This window comes from Ciona robusta, chromosome 5 (genome assembly GCF_009617815.1).
Source record: "Ciona robusta chromosome 5, ASM961781v2".
NCBI classification, from domain to species: Eukaryota; Metazoa; Chordata; class Ascidiacea; order Phlebobranchia; family Cionidae; genus Ciona; species Ciona robusta.
In genome coordinates this window covers 4,370,507-4,389,152 of record NC_143239.1, presented here as the reverse complement: position 1 = coordinate 4,389,152, position 18,646 = coordinate 4,370,507, and the positions used below count along the sequence as shown (strand labels likewise).

The 18,646-nt window shown below is 36.4% G+C and overlaps 2 protein-coding genes across 4 annotated transcripts; one reads left to right on the top strand and one right to left on the bottom strand.

Annotated features, from left to right (window-relative positions):
• Window positions 1–72: 72 nt before the first annotated feature.
• Window positions 73–11,387, bottom strand: LOC149735799 (uncharacterized). 3 transcript variants are annotated; one of them, XM_089878236.1, is made up of 18 exons: window positions 10,699–11,387; window positions 9,820–9,994; window positions 9,374–9,500; window positions 8,785–8,942; window positions 7,229–7,395; window positions 6,453–6,609; window positions 5,728–5,873; window positions 4,938–5,073; window positions 4,662–4,779; window positions 4,169–4,365; window positions 3,749–3,954; window positions 3,359–3,527; window positions 2,901–3,212; window positions 2,383–2,629; window positions 1,786–1,958; window positions 1,341–1,638; window positions 516–1,173; window positions 73–350 (listed from the first exon to the last, which is right to left on the bottom strand). In XM_089878236.1, the coding sequence occupies exons 1-18, from the start codon at window positions 10,900–10,902 to the stop codon at window positions 174–176; spliced, it is 3,825 nt and encodes a 1,274-aa protein (XP_089734362.1). In that variant the 5' UTR covers window positions 10,903–11,387; the 3' UTR covers window positions 73–173. The 3 variants fall into 3 exon arrangements, with proteins under 3 accessions (XP_089734362.1, XP_089734361.1, XP_089734363.1); XM_089878235.1 differs by lacking the exon at window positions 8,785–8,942 and adding an exon at window positions 7,776–8,041; XM_089878237.1 differs by lacking the exons at window positions 8,785–8,942; window positions 9,820–9,994; window positions 10,699–11,387.
• A 137-nt stretch (window positions 11,388–11,524) lies between these two features.
• LOC149735798 (uncharacterized) lies at window positions 11,525–18,403 on the top strand. The gene is made up of 3 exons (XM_089878258.1): window positions 11,525–13,820; window positions 13,890–14,171; window positions 16,922–18,403. The coding sequence occupies exons 2-3, from the start codon at window positions 13,977–13,979 to the stop codon at window positions 17,963–17,965; spliced, it is 1,239 nt and encodes a 412-aa protein (XP_089734384.1). The 5' UTR covers window positions 11,525–13,820; window positions 13,890–13,976; the 3' UTR covers window positions 17,966–18,403.
• Window positions 18,404–18,646: the final 243 nt, after the last annotated feature.

The following is an 18,646-nucleotide window of genomic DNA, read 5'->3' as shown; positions in this document are numbered from 1 at the left end:
AAGTCACAAACTCTATCTGTAGAATGTTTATGCACTTACTGTGTTGTTGCTGATACACTGTAGTCTTTGAGGTACCTTTAACTTACTCTTTTCTTTATTTTCACAATATATCTCAGCGAAAATAAAATAAAAACATAAAAATTAATGAACTGTAATATTAGAAAATATAAAAGTCAGTTTAAATCGCCGTTAGGGCTAACTGCGGTTATGTAATCATTTTCGACTGCGTTTTGCTGTGATGTAAGAGTCCATACTCCATTCTCTTCGTCCTGGTTCATATCGTTGTCTTGATGCAAAAAATCATCTGTTGTGTCATGGGAGTCATTATGATCATCTTTCATGGACGAGGACTGCATGAGAAAACCTTGAGCTAAGTTTTGAGCTATTTTGAATGTATAGACACTTTTAAACAAAATGTGTTAAATTTGGCTAATGAATTTTTTAAGTACAAGCATTGTTTTTAAAGTTGGAAATCAGCTGTTGGTCAAAAGTGGCTTTATTAATAAATATCATACCTGAGAAATCAACATGTCTCTGTGAAAACTGTAGTCACTTGTTGACAGAGTGGTTGCAAGTTCTGATCCATTGGCGCCCAAGCTCATAGCTTCACCCACAGTAACATAATCTGTTTGTGGCATTTCACTGTCGTAAGAAAATGTGGATTTCGACTGCTCTTCATTATCATCAGATGATCGATTAATGTTGTTTTCTCTCGCTCTTCCAGGGTATAATTGATCCACAGAATCCATTGAACCAAATTCTAAGATAGGTTCCAAATTTTCACCATTATCTCTGGCATGCTCGTTGCAGTCTGGTCCACTATCAGCAGGATGACTAGGCTGGTCAACCTCAGCTACATATGAAGCCAAAGACCCCTTGTAGTTTAAATCTGATGACTGAAACAGCGAATCACCTTCAGTTGAGTATTTTCCGTACCACGACTCCCCTCGTAATCTGTGATGGGTGAATCTACATTGACTGGTATTGCTGTCTGGAAACACAAATATATTGGCAGTGGCATCATCACTATTGGCTTCTGGCACAAATGTTGGGCTGCCATCCATTCCAACCGCTATCCTTGTGTACGTAATCATTGGAGAAGAATCAGAATCCCTTGCAGAAGTATTTGTGTGGTGATCACTGTTTTGTACTCTGTTGGGTTGTCTGCAATATCTACAAATGCACCATCAGTTGTATTTCTAATTGACTATAATGTTAAAATTCAACAAAACAAGCAGAAAAATTTTACAAAATCATGTAAAAACTGAAACTAAGTCAAAACTAATGCTCTAATGTGATACATTTTAAATTTTCATAATAAAACTACCAAAAGTTATTACCTGACATATGATTCTAGTCCTGTGCTTCTGCTGGTCACGCTTTCACAATAACTAGAAGCTCTCCTTCTTGTTGGTCGTTCCAAACCCCCCAAGTTTAACTGGGCTGTTGCCCGTGGATACAAAAGTGATCTCCAAGAGCTTGTACCTGATGATATTTGCCCACTCACATCCCTACTGTCCGTCAACAAAGGAGACACAACACTGTATGCCATGAATGTGGAGTAAGTATAGGTTGAGTCTACATTAGTCCCACCAGATTCACTGTCATTGGACTGTAGGCCAAGATCTTCAATAGGATCTGAAAATGATTTATTTATATCAAAATCTTAAAAATGATTAAGATTCGAAAAAAAAATGTGTTTAATGAAATGCTTCAGTTAGAAATTCACGATAAAGCACTGTGGACAAAAAACGCTAATTTTCACATAAAAAAAAACAAACTTACCTTGATTTGTATCTGAGGTTATGCTGCTGTTGTTGTTGTTGTTATGATTGTGATCACTAGTTACAGACGTTCTGTTGTTTGCGTTGGTAGAATTTGCTTTATTTTCAGGGCATGGATTCACATATGTTATGTCACGAATGTCTGCAGCAACTTCATCAACTAAATCGTTGTCTCTGAGAAAAAAAGATGGAGTTAAAATGATGATCGCCTGCCTCGAACCCAGAGGTAATGGATTCAAGACTCGTCGCTGCCACCACTGTGGGTGTATGTGTCCTTGTGCAAGGCAATTGCTCAACCCAGTGGTCACTAATGGGTTGTCCAAATTATAAGCACAAAAAAAATAATCACCTACAAAGTAACATACTTGGTAACTCGTAAACTGCCGCAAGGTTTATTCATTCAGTTATAAACACCCATGCATATAGATAGTTCCAATGTTTTTGTAATATACAGAGACATTACAGTTATTCTATGAACAGAGTGACGTTTATTTTTTTTTAAATAAAAAGAATGTATTTTATTTGACGTCCTTTTTTAAGCAAATTAGGACCAAATAAGATGTCCCTTCAAAGTTTGAATAGTATACCATTCCTTCACCTTGAACTAAATGATTGCAAACTGAGATTTGAAATAGCAGGATTGACGCAATCAATGCTTGCCACATCTGTGGTGAAGCCAATGTATATGTTTGGTTCTGGTACTGGGGGCCATATTTTCTCCCTTAATGCTTTTTTAATTTTCTTCCGGTGATAGTGTGCCAATGCAAACGTTGCAACCAGAGCTGCAATCCCAAAAGCAAGACCAATCATCAAGCCAACATCAATTGGTGTGATAGGGCCTTGCACTAAAATTACGTACAATGTCAAATTATATAACCAATACACTTGATATAGCATACAGATAAAATTTGTAATATCAAAATACACTTATTGGTGAATTAGGAAGTGTCACCGTGCAAAACACATATAACCAATACACTTGATGTAGCATACAGATAAAATATGTAATATCAAAATACACTATTATTGGTGAATTAGGAAGTGTCACCGTGCAAAACACCAAGTTTTTTAGTGTATTTGGTATACTGTATGTACAAGGAAAAACAATTTACTAACCTGCAACATACATTGCACATGGCATTCCTTCAATGTAGCTTGAATTGCCATAGAGCTTTGTTTGGTCATCATTTATATTATATGCAGATACTTCTGCCCAATAAATTGATTGGTTATTTGAATCGGAACAAGTAATGTCTGTGTCAATAGAAGTTTTGGTAGTTTGAACTTGGGGTGGTGTCTTGGTTGTATCTTCATTTTTGATGCCATATTGAACAAAGTAACCTCCAATGTTTCCATTTTTGTGTCTTGGTTGGGACCATGTCAATGTTAGAGGATTTACCCATTGAAATCTCTCTGGCTTACTTGGTGCTAAAAATTAATAATAAACTGTTAGATGTGCATATCTGGCACCATACACCCTGCCCTACTGTCTGAAAACAATCTTTCTATATTGCTGATGAATAGATTTATTATACAGTAATTATTTTAAACAAAATCAACGCTTATAATTTTACCTCCAGCAATAGTTTCACCAGAAATGACATCTTCAGAAAGCTGATAACAAGTTGTTGGTGTTCCAGCGGATGAACTACAACAAGCATGCAGGCCAAACTCATAACTGGTTGACCCATACAAATTATCCGTAATTTGTAAAGAAATTGAGCCTTGTGTGCAGTTTCCTATCTACACAATGTATTAAAGGTAACCATATGTGAAAACTACAAATAAATGCCAGTGTAAGTATAGAAAAATTGTAATATTTTCACGTTACTGTAAATATGCACTATTGAACAAGCTAAAATAGATCCTTAGAAAATATAAACTTGAAAATGTATTATAGCTCATATATAGTGTAATACTACTAAACGGTATGTGGTATCAGTTTTATTCTTTCTTTTTAATACCTGTTGATGAAAAGATGTTTCAGGTGGACAGGGGTAATTACTAGTGCATTCAGCACCAGCAAATGGTTTGTATAAAACATATAAACTTAGGCCATAATGCAAATTTTCACAAAATTTTTCGGCCAGTTGCCAATTAACTTGAACTTCATATTTGTTTTGAGATGTGATGGCAGAAAATGTTGTAACTTTTTCCAGAGTAGGTTCATCTGAAAATGACAGCAAATTATGTTTTGAATAACTATGCAAATTAATTTAAATAAAAAACAATTTAATTTTTTAACAAATTTTAGTTTAAATTTGGGGATCTAGAATCTCTTTGTTTTCTTTTTATTAGCGAAAACCATATTTTAGTATGATATTTATATTTTTTGCATAATATACTACATAATGTATCAACAATCCAATACACAAAACACTTACACAGAGTTGCATTGCTGGAAAGAGACATAGTAATTATTTCTTGAATTCCATCCACCATATTTCGTGAAACGAAACCAAAATATCCATAACATGGAGAAGGATTGGAAAAATTGAAGGTAACTGTTTCAGTTGAACATTGAACCTGTACTTGTTCTTGTATCGCAGTTTCAAAAAAGTTACTTTCACCATCATTAGATCTGTATTTACAAGATAATTATCACCTTTTACAATGGGCATAAGTATTAGTTTATACTAGTAATGTCTATACCTTTTAAACTGTGTATAATATTAGTTAATTATTAGTAAATGGTATCTATTATGATTTACAATATTTTCTCCGCTATTCTTGTTAAGCGCGGTTTTAATTTGAAAGGTAGTCTTATATTTGCTATATTTTATTTATTGTGAAAGGGGTATAAATAACAGTTCTTATAAAATAAGGTATTTTATTTCAAAAATCCGTCAAGAAAGTTACACAAGTAACACATAATACCTTAAATTTGAGTAAATTCCCACATTACATATGCTAGAGGATGATTCAGTAAACGCCCAGGTTGTTTCTGCAGTATTAGCATGAAAGGATAAGTTAACCTTCTGCACAGGTGAAGGAGCTGAAATGGTAAAAAAAGAATGAGAAAACAGTAATGGAGAATTCTGTAAACATGTATGTGTGAGATAATGGAACTAAAATTTAACTTATTAGAAACCAGTACAAGTCGATGAGAATTATAAAACGCATATGATAAACATTAAAATGATTTTAACCTACCAGCACTTAGATTGACAGTTTCAGTTACAGTCCCAGAACAGCCAATTGAGTTGCAATATGTCCCACTGACGAAGAAGTTGTATCCTGGGTTGGTCAACTCATAGGTATAGTGTGTTGTATGAGATGGGAAGTTTAACTAAAAGCCAATTGAAGCATTTGTTGGTTATATAATACATGGTTTGTTCATTTATATGCCCAGAAAATATATTAAGCTAGTTAAACTATTAAATAAAAAAAATTAGCTATTTAAACTCTTACAGTTATTTTATGGAAGCTGGTAAATATATAGTAGGATGGGGGAAGATGGGACACTTTTTCATTCTATTTTCTCGTACATTTTGGTAGTAAACAAAGGACATTCAAAGAATTATAAAACCTTGTCCTCGCGACTTTCATAGACCGTTGTTAATTGCTTAAAACACGATCAGGATATTTATATATTTTGTGCTAAAGGTGTCCCATCTTCCCCCACCCCACTATACATAATGCAAGTTTTAAATTATATTATACTTAAACAGTAGAAAGAAAAAAAAGGGTCCAAACGGGAAAATGAAATGAAACCATAGGCGCCTAACATGGGTATGCGTATAAATCATGAAAATATATTAGAGTACCCAGTCTAAATGCATAAACAATTTAATATCTTACAAACATGTCTTAAAATAAACACTATACAGTAAAGATAACAAACTTTTATCCTTTAAAACTTATGCGCATATGAATGAAACCAACAATATATTAATATACCAAACATCTAGTATTTAATATACAACATTATTTAAATAATTACCACTTCGTGGTTACAATTGATCTTGTAGTAAAATGTGGCATCATCAGGGCGACCATATTGTTGCCAATCCAGTTTTAACTCAATCAAATTTTGAGTCACATCATTTGTAGCTACTATGTGTAGAAACTCAAATTCAGTGCTTGGAGCTGGAAAAAATGTTCACTTTTGCTTGTTTTGAACTTGAATGTTAATGGTATTTTCTTTATTAAGAAAGAGATTGCTTGTGCATTGTTTAGTCCTCTTGTAATAATAATAGTGTTTCAACACTTTTTGAGTTTTATATTGTAATATGAGAATTATATTATAAATTTTAGTAAAGTATAAATATGTCTTGTAATATTGATTATCAGGTTGATTACATTGGATTAAAATTGTCTCATAAGATAATAATGCATGTGAAAAAGTGTTTTAATGTTTGAAAATAAGAGTCAGTATATCAGTTTGTAAAATATTGTTGATAGTCTGAAAGATACTTTGTGGCAATTGTTTGTTTTTTTCTTTTCTATGTATATTATACCTAGCAGCAACAGCATATACAATACATGTATTAGTGTAAATTCTATAACATTAGTTTAAAATCTGATTGAATGTTGGTAAAAAATTATCTTTAAATTATAATATTCGTGCATTTTTTATAAAATTTTAGCAAAACACTATCATTTCATAAAAAGCAAAACACGTCTTGTCTTCTTTTTACCAAAAAGTTATATTTCATTAGTACACACCAGTATTCGCTGTAGTTTGTAACACTTCTTCACTCCAGTCACTCCAGAACCCACCATACCATGAATCAGCTGGTTTAGCTGCCACTTGTACCTCATACTGTGTGTTAGGGTGCAGGTTTATGATACGAGTTGTTAGGTCTGGAATTCTTTCGTCATTCTGTATTGAAATAAAATCAAAATTTATTTCTTCTTGCATAGAGGGACAAGAATTGGAAATATAGCACATTACAAGTTGTCATATATGTATGTAAAACTTTTTTAATGTTTTTTTTTTTTATTTGTTAATGACCGGTAATAGGAATGGAGCAATTTTTTTTCTTGAGTGCCTTGCCCAAAGATTGTATAAAAGTTATATTTAGTAAAAAAACTTGGGTGTTTAGGAAATACAATTTAAACACAGTACAGTTTTTAAATTACTGCTATGATTCACACGGATGCTTCTGTTTTTATTTTTAATGAATGAATTTTTGTTTTTTACTGAATGAATGATGTAACTTGCTTTATCTTTGTATGGCGGGAAAATGAAATTTGTTATAACACAGGTGTTTTGTTTCATACACCTCGTGCCCACTTACGAGATACCATGAATGTTACTTGTGGGTGGTAATTTTTGATTTATGTATGGCTGATGATTTGGACAACCCAATAGTGACCACTGGGTTAGAGGCAGACTGGCTAACTACAAATAGACACATCGTCGGAATAATAATCAATAGAAACTCACTCAATCCAATTTTCTATAACATATATTTTGTACCAAGAAAAATAATATTTACATGCCAGATGTCCTCACTGTTTGCGATGCGGTGTCGAGTTTTATATTCAAGATTCAAATAACCCCTGGTGTCTGTTGGCTTTGCCCATTTTACTAACAGGCTAGAGGATTGAGTGCCAGAACCTTCACAGTAGATGACTGTGACATTGGAAGGGGGGCCTGTTTTCACTGTCGATATAAAACACATAGTTATCGGGACTTAAAATAAGGTAAGCATGCATTTTTATTCATGCAAAATAGCCACAACATGCAAAAAAATGTTAAAACCTGTGTAATTAGATGCTTTTTAAAACAATTTGAAGCTTGATTTAAAAGTTGTGCCTTATTTTAAAGATGCATGCAATAGAAACAGTGTTTTTCATTATAAAGAGAGTTCAGAAAGTTGGGGCTTTCATTTAAAGCATACTTGAACTAAAACAGCTTTATATTGTTAAATGAAGTTGTGATATATTTTTATGTCGTTTCAAAACGTGTTATATTTCAGGCCCATTTACTTGTTACTGTTGTTAGTATTTCACCAATGTGTATTTGTCTACCAAAATAATTACCCCACATAAAAGGATGCTCATTGTATTTCCTAGTACGCACACTTCCAAGTTGGTTAGTACCAACAGCCGACAGAATGTATTTCTTTGAATGTATAAAAACGTCTGATTCTTTTTGCGGAGTTTTTACGATGACGGGGCAGCACCCTACTCGCGCTGTGGTGCCGTACTTAGTTATGACTTGCTTCGTATTGCAAACGATGGTTCGGGGGTCTGATTCGGGACTTTGTATTACTGTAGATGTTTTATCATCCCAATATCCTAATGATCTGTGAGTTAAGGAAACGTGCAATAACTTTGCAGTAATATATAAACCGTGTAATGTGCTATTTTCTATATTCTGGAAGGCAATTTCGCAAACTTTTGCTACTCTATTAATTTAGATTTAGGACTATTTTAGTTGCTGTCCTTCGAAAACGCAAAATACCGTTGTTTTTTAGAGTCAATGCAACGAGTGTTCGGTTACGGGAATTTCTACAGCGGTAGATCCCCACGAGTGTTGCCACATAACATAGCCTAAAAATGCTTTATAATATTTAAAATTGAAAAACAGTATAGATGACGTCGGTTGCGTAGGCTAATCACTTAAAAAGAGGTACCTTCCGCTATTTACCCAAACGTTTTGAGATCATTTCAATTTACAAAGTCCGAGCGCTTCGGCAATCGTTTAAATAAAACATATTTCTTGGCTCTGTGGGGTAAGATGGGATACCGTTAGCACCTAAATCCCGTATTTCCTGATTGTGTTTTTAACAATTAACAATGCTTTAGAGTCGTGAGGATGCCATTATTTAATTCTGTAAATATTCTTTGGTTAACACCAAATGGGCCAAAAAAGGAAAGTGAAAACATGTCCCATCTTTCCCCAACCTATTACACAGCAGAAAAGATAACGACAATTTCAGCAAATTACCACATTCTGATTGGCCTAAACAAATTAACCGTTGTTGGCTAGTGAATTATTTTTCAATTGAATTCCAACGATTAATAGTAACTTCTATAAACAGCGTACCAGCTTTACATGGTGTGTATGTCACCAAATCAGAGACAGATTCACCAAGATCATTTGCAGCTGTGACGTCCATAGCATATTCACGATTATAATAGCTAGTTACGTCCAAACCGATGCAGTTTGACATTGAGCTAATGTTTTCGATTCCTTCTTCGTAACTACTGGGACAAACTTGCTTTAAACATTTTACCAGAAACGTTAAATTTATCTATTATTACTTTCGTGCAAATCCAGCAATGCATGCTGGCCTTTAAGTTATGAAGTAGAACGCTTGGTCTTTATTTTATCAGAGTCGCCTGTTATAATTACAAACCTCATGTTACCGAATCAAATGACACACGCCCGTCAAATCATATAAAAATAAACATAAAGTCAACTCTCTTATAAATACCAGTTATATTCGCATGTAAAGCAACCTTACGAAACAGTATTTTTAAATTTGCTCCCGTAGTTACCATACACAATGTATAATACCAAATTGCCCTTCTGGTGAATGACGTAAACTTTGTTTTACCTACGTTTGATCAGCCATACGCGAGACATCATCAGGGTCACAGCTTCATAACCTTGACGTTTTTTTACCACTTACTGAATAGTGTATGTTACAGTGTATGTTGCGTTCAGATAAGTCTCTCTTCCTATATCCCAACAACACGTCATGATAGACAGCATTCCGTTGGTTTCGCAATGTATTTCTCGTGGCGTGTCCGGAGGATCTATAATTTGTTTTAGAGTATTAATTATTCACGGTTTTAAAGCATGATATAAAATATGTGGGAATTTAAATATGATTTCAATTTATCGGTGCGCCTGCCACTAATCCAGAGATTACGGGTTCGAGGCTTGTCTCTGCTAATATTGTGAGCGTTGTGTTCTTGAGTAAGGGAAATTTAATGATAATTATTCCAACCCAGTGGTCCCTTATCGACTGTCCAAAGTGTCAGCCATACATAAAAATAATCGCCACAAAGTTACATCTCGTGTTATAATACTGTCGTAAAACAAAACAAAAAGAAAACAACAGAAGAAACTTACATCCGACTAATAAATTTGTTTCATTGATTTTATTCTCCTGTGAATAGCATCCGTATGTTCCTCTGTCTGTTAAGCTTACATTGTGTATAGTTAGTTGTGAACTCATGTACTCGGTCGAGTTTGTAGTTTGAACAGAACCTTTTCCATCTTCGATTTCTCGCCACGCTGCTTCCGACTATATTGAAAATGTTTATAAATGACATTCCTTGAAAGAGTCTGTATTTATTTTCAGTCTATACAAAGTTGGGCGGGGGAAGATGGGACAGGTTTTTATTCTATTTTCTCATCCCATTTGGTAGTAAAAAAACGAACATTCAAGAAATTACAAAACCGTATCCTCAGCATGACTCCTAAAGTGACTTCACTATACTATGCTGGTACAATTGTTTCGCCGATCTATATGAAAGTCTTAAATGTTCCCGTATATTATTAAACTATATAACTAAGTGTTTGTGCATTAAAATATTGCTAGAGTTATGCGTACTAAAAGTTATATCGCCTATGATTTCAACTCCTACCGTTTTATAAAAACTAATATGTCTTCTTTAAATGTGTGACTAGTATAGTACCGTGGGGTAAGATGGGACACCTTTAAAACGTAATATCCTAGTATCCGGATCGTGTATTAAACAATTAAAAAACGGTCTATGGAAATCGTAAGGATTCGGTTTTGTAATTCTTTGAACGTTCTTTGTTTACTACTAAATGGGAAGATAAAATGGATTCAAAATGTGTCCCATATACCATAGCATACCAGGTACTGCTACCAATATAATCTATCATAATACAAGTTCAAAGCGACAACACACTATAAGTGTTATAGTTTTAAAATACTGTAACAATTTAAAATACACAGTTTACTTTACTAAGGTTTCTTACCTCTGGTTTCCATTTCCATTTAATCTGACCTTCTACTGGTGTCGTGGTTTCATTGAACTGCACCACGCAGGTAAACACGGCATTGCCTCCCATTTCTATCGTTATATTTCCCCCCTCACAACTCGCAATGGTGAACAGTACGCATATTAAGACAACAGCAACAACAACAACCAAAAATCTCCCGTCACGTGTACGTCGCGTCATTTCATAAAACTCATCAAACCTAATATGCCTGTAACTTTACAGACGACTGTACTGTTAAACGTGTTCATTTTAACCAGTTGAATACATTTAAAATGCTAATCATGCTGCCCCGTATTTTGTACGTTGCTGTTCTTTTGGCTTACATAAGTCAGTTCAGTTGTAAGCACTTTCTGCCAGGGGCAATTCTTGCGTGCTCATGCGCGTCAAATTCACTGATTACTCCGAACAGTCACCACAACGTCTCCCACTTGTCACAGATATATATTTCAAAGTTTACCATAGTGGCACGGTTGTATAATATGAATTAGAGTAAGATGGGACATGTTTTTATTCTATTTTATCGCCCTATTTAATAGTAAACAAAAACTATTTACTGAATTATGTAACTGTATACCCTCACGTTTAAAAAGGGGTTGAAAATCACGATTGTTAAATATAGGTATTAGATGCTAACGGTATATCTAACTTCAACCCACATAACTATAAGTACAACTATGTCTATCAAGTGCCTACGTAGGTTTAATAGCCTTATACATGAGCCAGTGCTTGAGTTAATATTTAACCTGGTTCTCAAAACGGGTTTTTACCAGAACTACGATTACATAACCTTTCGTGCCAATAAACTGTAAACGATTAATTTTACAATAAACGCCACTTATTCAATAACAGAACCATACAAACATTTTATTTTATTTTTTTATTGCAAGTGATATTACTACCCTAGTTTAAACAAAGATCGACGATGGCTTTTTTCCTTTTTTTGATTAAGTACATCGCAATGACCAAAATGGGGTGAACTAAGCAAAAAATATACCCTAATGTAATATTAGCTGTTGTCTTTTTTAACCAAGATTTGCATTTGCGTGGATTTGAACCTGGTAACGCCGGTTCTCTAAAAACAAGGAGAAATACATAATTTATGAATATGCATATTCACTTCCTTTCGCGGTTTTAGAAGTTAGGCCCATCCGGTACAAAACTACGCTTTTAGAAAAATTACATCATATTTTAAAACATGGGTGCGGATGGGTCACGTTTAAAATGTCGCCGCTAGGGCGTGCACGATACAAGCGTGACACTTGTGCGTAAATTACGTAAAAATAACAATGGGGTTCGCTTTGGAGAAATAACTTTTAACATGGCATGTGACATGGTACACCTTCGTTTGTTTTTAATTTTAATTAAATTTATTAGCCCGTTTGCACCCAGGTTATTTCAATTTTCTAAAACAGTGTAAAATCAGGCGCGAACGATTTTTGATTGACAGTTATTATCAATATACTTTGCATTGTGCTAATACAAGTACAATTTACTTTCAAGATTTAAAAAAAAAATACTTTAAAAATAAGTTTAATTTGCTTTATACAGGTGCTTTGAGGTTCTAAATTTAATTTTAGTTTCTTTTACGACTTGTTTATTTTGGCCTTTTATGCAATTCTTTGCGAGACTGTTTTTAAGTTTCGCGGAATCGGCTCTTTGGTGTCATGACGTCGGCACAGAGAATTGAGCCTGTATTGTTCGCGAAAGAATGAGCGAATAATTCGTGATTGTGAGGTCGGCTTTGGTATCAGTTTTACCGGAGTGTTATCCGCCATAAGCCCAATAGTCCCACTTCAATCTGTCAACAATACCTGTAACTAGACTTAGAAATATGTTGAGTCGGTTTGGAGGTATTGAAATAAGTCCATCGAATATGCAAAAAATGTTACAAGTCCTCTGCGATTTAGTGCGGTCGTGTCGCTGCTTATCTCTTCTAAACAACTAGTTATTGTTTTCGTTATCTCGCATCCGTTCATTATGTAAAAAATACCCAAAGCCTCCTGTTAGGCGTAATACTTTTGCCTCGTACAAATTAAGTTAATAAGTTTCTGGGCGTACGGACGCCGCAAATTAGTCATGTTGCGACCGCGTACCCCGATTTTCGGGAGCGGCAACTGTGCTGTTGGAATTATCTTTATTACTGCGAGAGCTATTAATTTTAACTACCATATTTCGAATACATTGGTTTATATTTAGACGCGAACGGGCGGGCGTAGGCCGCTCGGAATTATGATTTAGCTGTTAAACGCTTGGCCGATTTCGGTAAAACTCCGTATATACTCTGAAAATATGATAAATAAAGTTGCTGATTATTTTATATTGGCTTTTTTTGGCATTAAATTGCTCGCGTTGAATTTGCATTGAAACCAAAGCGTCCAGCAGCTGTTTATAGTTGTACAGGTTCCGTAGTTGTCGTTTTCTCTTTACACTTAATTTAAAAGCGTCTTCTTACCATGTACATGTAAATGCGACACACACAACTTACGTGAATGTGCTCCCGTTACGCACTTACGCAGCTTTGCTTTTAACCCCGAGAAAATGCCAAACTGTGACCAAGCACAGCCCAAAATAGCTTATTAATTACACCTCATCGGCGACAGTGTAAGCGAAGCATAAAAACTACTCGACGAAAATTGTCCGTGGCTATCTTACGAAAATGATTGACAAGTACGTGTTTTGACGCCGCGGGCGAGGTGTTTTATCTGTTATTGTTATTTCTGCAGGGTGTGTTTATGTTCACAGTGGAAAGTTTCAAATTAATCATCAGTTTTCTGAGGCACTTATTCGCGAATTTATTAGAATTGCTCGAAATAACAACATAAACAAACTCCGCAACGTCAGAGGAAATGAAATTAAAAATATTGGTTCGTATTTTCTGCTGTTAAACAAAATCGGTGAGCTTTTAATCGGATCGCGGTTAACGAGATGATATTAGAATTCAGTGTTCGCGGTTTGAGCATGACTAGTTTATTTGAAACGACAAGCTACGACGTCATGGGTATGATCCGTTCATGTCACGTTCAGCCGGCCTTGACCCTGTTAAAGAGAACCACCGATCTCCATAACCAAAACAGCGGCAGCTTCACGGAAGAGCGATGGTGAGCGTCACATGTTCATTCTAACAAAGCGAGAGAACTGATTTCGTCCCTTTTTTCTTTTTCTTGTAGCCCAAGAAAACCTAGAGAGCGGCGCCGGCTGGCGCATTTTATCAAGCGTCGACCAGATTTCACAACGACTAGAAAAATCTTTGGAAGATGTTGCGATCCCATCCTCCACCTCTCATCCATGCTGCAGACCTGTTCCACCTCCGGGGAAGCATAACTCCCAGTGAGTCTGGAGACGATTACTTCTTCCAGAAAGGACTGACTGCATCAAGTCCTCCAAGAGATGATGAAGATCAACAACAAGATCACCGCAGTGGTTACGAATCACCAAAACTGGAGAGCCAGGTAAAAACGTTCAAATATATATATTTAAAAACTAACTTAAATATAAAAAAACGTATAAAAGCTCCATATAAGTTGATGTGTCGGTAAAATATGAATAGCGCTATTACATAATATCCGACCTTTTCTAAGTGTTTTTAACAATTAACAATGCTCTATTGAGTCGCGATGAAGCGGTTATATAATTCTGTAAATATTATTTGTTTATTACCAAATCGGGCGATAAAGGAGAATAATAACCAGCACCACCTTATAACCCAACGTTATATATGATCGAGCTGTTGTTTTCGCGTCAGTTAAAGTGCGGTTAAAGCTAATTACTGATACAAAATATACAGTAAGATGGGGGTAGATAGAACACTTTTTAACTCCATTTTCTCGTCCCATTCATTAGTAAATAAGAACATTCAAAGAAATATGAAACTATGTCCTCATCATGACTCTCATAGACCGTTGTTAATTGTTTAAAACACGATCAGGATATTTGTATATTATGTGCTAAAGGTGTCCCATCTTCCCCCACCCTACTATACTTCATGTGTTTTACTCTATTTTGTTTTTTTCTATATTTTGCTTGTGAGAAAAATATAAATTAACCGGCACTGTCCTATATGAGCAATCTCATAAACGCAATTTCTATTTAAATTTCTCAAATATGTAAAACAGCCTATGAGGTAACAATTAAAGCTCAAAATTCAGCGCTATGGTTTTGCTTTTGGCTTTCGATAACCACAGACCTAAAAAGTAAAATTCGATTTTGTTTTTACATTTTCTTTAAAAATGTATATATGCGCCGTCACACGACGTATATACATGGACGAAACAAATAATTTTCAAAAGTTCGCTGTTATAAAACTGATATTAATCCCTTTATTGCAACCCAAAGGGAAATAATGGTCGTTTACTCTGTTATGCTTATACTACATAATTTATTAAATTTTCGGCGACATTTAAGAGTCTTAATTTTGGCTTTTGCGTTTGAAAAGTCAAAATCGAAATTTCTTAAAAACCAAACTTTTCGTCAATAAAGCGTACTAACCACTGAAACCCCAAATTGAACAGCTCTGCTACGGCTGCCATAAAAAATAAAAATCACCGAAGAAGTTGAAGTTCCAGAGGTAGCGACCGCAAACAAGTGACGGCGCGTGGGTTGTTTATTTTTACGACAAAAAAATACGCACGATTTACTCAGTCATGCCGCCCGTTTATTTTGGCTCCATTTTTAGCCGGGGAATTTCGTGTTTCTGAAGCCCAAAGTACAAGGTCAAGTTCCGCTTTGAGTTTACCCTGATACCGAAAGTTTATTTGACGCTGGAATTATCGAGTATAGTCGCACCCGTTTGGCTTCTGAGAAAATCCGAACCCAATTGATTTTAATACTCGAGTCATGACTTCGTAACTTTAAGTGGCTCCGTTAATCAGTTACTTTAATTTTACCGTGTACCTCTCTCTGCCCTTGATGTTTCGATGTGATCGTTTTCGACGCGAAGTTTCTCTCGGCCGAGTAATTTCGCCATTAAATCGCGGTCGGCAGATACGAGCGCCTTTGTTTGTGTTAAGTGCGGGAGCGATCTTCGAAACCATTCCCACTGACTTCGTTCACCGATGGTTCTAATTAAACCGAACATTTATCCCGCAATCACTTTCGCGAGCCGATTTTCTGCAAGCACGAGTTGATACGAAAGCAAGGTATTACGGCCACAGTTGGCATTTATTCGCTCAACGATAACAACCTGCCGCAATGACACAGTCACGTTTATTGGAAGCCCCGGGCGCTGCGGTTCCTAATTAAAACAAAAGCTCGCTTTGTGCGTCTTGAGTTCTGGATAAACAAAATCCGGTGGCGCCAATTTAGTTTCCTCGGCGATTTTTCCGCATCTCTGGTTTCATCATCCACGGTGGTTATATCGGTTTTCGTCGAACGAAAGTTTATTTACAGATAGCCAAGATTTTGCATAGAGGGAATTCCTATGGTGTTAGACGCAAACTTTATCTTTAAACAGAGCATTGTAATCTCCAAACAAAAATAATCACTTTCTTATTGCATGATTTGAACCGAGATGAACCAAACACGGTGTATGCATGTTAGACTGCTGTCGTGTTGCGTGACATAGCAAATTAAAACATTCACTCAACAAAAAGAGTGATTAACTTGGTTAATCAAGAGCATGAACCTAATTGAACCGACCAGAGCGGAAGTAGCATCCGCACGCACATCGGCTGCAATGCATGACGTTGCATGCGACTCGAAAAGACTTTCTTATACGCACATTCACGTATTTTTCAAACAGTGCGTTATTTCAAGGGAAACTTTCATGTCATTCAACATCGCACGCTTACGGTTTTAAAGCAATGGGCAAAACAAACCACCAGTATCCTCCGGAATGACGGAGCAAAACTTAAGCTATCAATGATTACCGCATGGCTCGTCCAGGGCCAATACGCGTCGTGCTGGGCGTGGGTGTCACGTTCACACACGATTCAAGGCTATTCGTGGCCACCAAGCGCATAGCTTCGTGATTTGCTCCGCGTTGATACTTTTTCTCATTTCGTTGGTACCTTTCCGCTTTTAAATCCGCCATTTAAATTCCGACGTGCTCCGCTTCGTTGATAAGCAACGAAAAGTAATACGCCTGTCGTGCAAACACATCTCATGTACAGATAAGCTGTATCAATACGCAGAAGCCAAACATTTCTCATGCACAATGTCAATCTGTTTTGCAATGCCTCTAAATCCATCTTTTGTTTTATAGGACCACCCCCTGAACCTCAGCTGCAGAAACAAACGAATCAAGTTTGACTCGGACCATAAAGATTTCGCATTCAATGATTGGACAACAGGGACGCATTGTGAGAAGAAACAAGCATCTGACCCAGCTCCTTTATTTGCACGTTCAGCACAGCAGGAAGAGGCGGAAAGAGCAGTTTTATTGTACCGAGCCCAGATGATGGCGTCCAGCGATTTTATCCGAGCGATTTTGAAACGCAAATGGGAAGAAGAAATGGCACTAAAAGCTTTCCAACAACAAGTCGAAGAAAAATCAAAATCTGTTCCTTTCGCAGTAAAACATCTCATGAATCACCAGTTTAATTATTTGCCGTACAACATGCTTAATTACGCCTCACACTTAGCGCTAAGAGGTTCCAGTTCTCCTAGAGTTTTCACGAACCCAATGCACCCAAGCTCCTCCGTAACTATTCCCTCTCCGCCTAACTCCCCCAGCAAAGAGTTTGACACAAAACCAGCGGCTAAAATCAACCTTATAAGCGACCGTTACCCGAAAGTTATTTGCGATTCTCCTCCAAGTTTGATAAAAGAAAACTTCGACACCCCTCCTTTCGACAGCTCTGTCTCTCCAACGATTTCTCTGCCAGAGATGCCTTTGGATAAGAAGAAGCGCAAGAAAGAGAAAAGCCGAGTTCGAGCTAGTAGCAGCAATGCCGAGATGTACCACTGCACCATATGTACCGCCTCCTATCCGCATAAGTTTGAGCTAAACCGGCATGTAAAAGTAAGCCACGTTCGCCCTCACCGTTGCACTCAATGCGGCAAGGGCTTTGGTCATCGCAACTACTTAAAGGTCCACATTGAAACCGTGCATATGGGACGAAAAACACATCAGTGCCGACTCTGTGGCAAATACCTCTCAACCGGCGGCAACCTTAACGTCCACGTTCGTACAATACACCTTGGCGAGAAGAAATACAACTGCCCGATCTGCAGTAGAAGTTTCGGCCAACAGTGTAACATGAAAACCCATATGAAACGTCACTTTTCAAAAAGCGATGACATCTAGGCCCTACCCTTCTCATGTGTGCATTCGAAAATGGCCTCTATATGGTGGTTTGAAAATGTTATGCTACAATCTTTGAGATTTCTTTTGTAAGCAAGCGTATTCCGGCCTCGCGGATCAAAAATTGGAGGTTATCAAAATAACTCAAACTGAAAAACTTTACGCCATAGGCATGAAACACCTAAATATACCATGTTTAATCTCTATATGCGTTCATTGCCACGGTTCCGGTCGTTTTGTGGAATGCCTAAATATAACATGTTTGATGTTATATGCGTATATTACCACGATTGCAGTTTTAGCGCACATAACGCATGAGTTCCTAACGGAAGCTGTGATTTCATTAAAAGTTCCAAGTATGTCGTCTATAACGCGTGTTTTTGTAAATTATCTTTTCTTATTATTTATATATTACACGAAATAAACTAAAAAGAATTGTGACAGTCTACGTGTGCTCTCCTGTAACAGCTGCGACTTTGTGCTCTAAAATAAGAATACCCGTATGTCATTACATTGTGGGATTTCTGAAGGAGTGTTAACATTACTCATCTTGTACCTTGTTCCAAAAATATTGTATCGCAACCACCGGTGTACGTGTGCTAAAAAACCTCAACATGTCGTGACTTGGAAGCACCTAACAGGCTCATTTTTGCCGCTTTATCTTCTGCATTTCGAAATCGGAGC

Excerpts from the sequence above, each read along its gene's own strand:
- LOC149735798 (XM_089878258.1), top strand. The coding sequence starts at position 13,977 with ATGTTGCGATCCCATCCTCCACCTCTCATCCATGCTGCAGACCTGTTC. Across the intron at positions 14,172-16,921 it reads CACCAAAACTGGAGAGCCAG|GACCACCCCCTGAACCTCAG; the intron begins GTAAAAACGTTC and ends TTTGTTTTATAG.
- LOC149735799 (XM_089878235.1), bottom strand. The coding sequence starts at position 10,902 with ATGACGCGACGTACACGTGACGGGAGATTTTTGGTTGTTGTTGTTGCT. Across the intron at positions 6,610-7,228 it reads ACAGTGAGGACATCTGGCAT|AATGACGAAAGAATTCCAGA; the intron begins GTAAATATTATT and ends ATTTCAATACAG. Across the intron at positions 2,630-2,900 it reads ATGTGCAATGTATGTTGCAG|TGCAAGGCCCTATCACACCA; the intron begins GTTAGTAAATTG and ends ACGTAATTTTAG.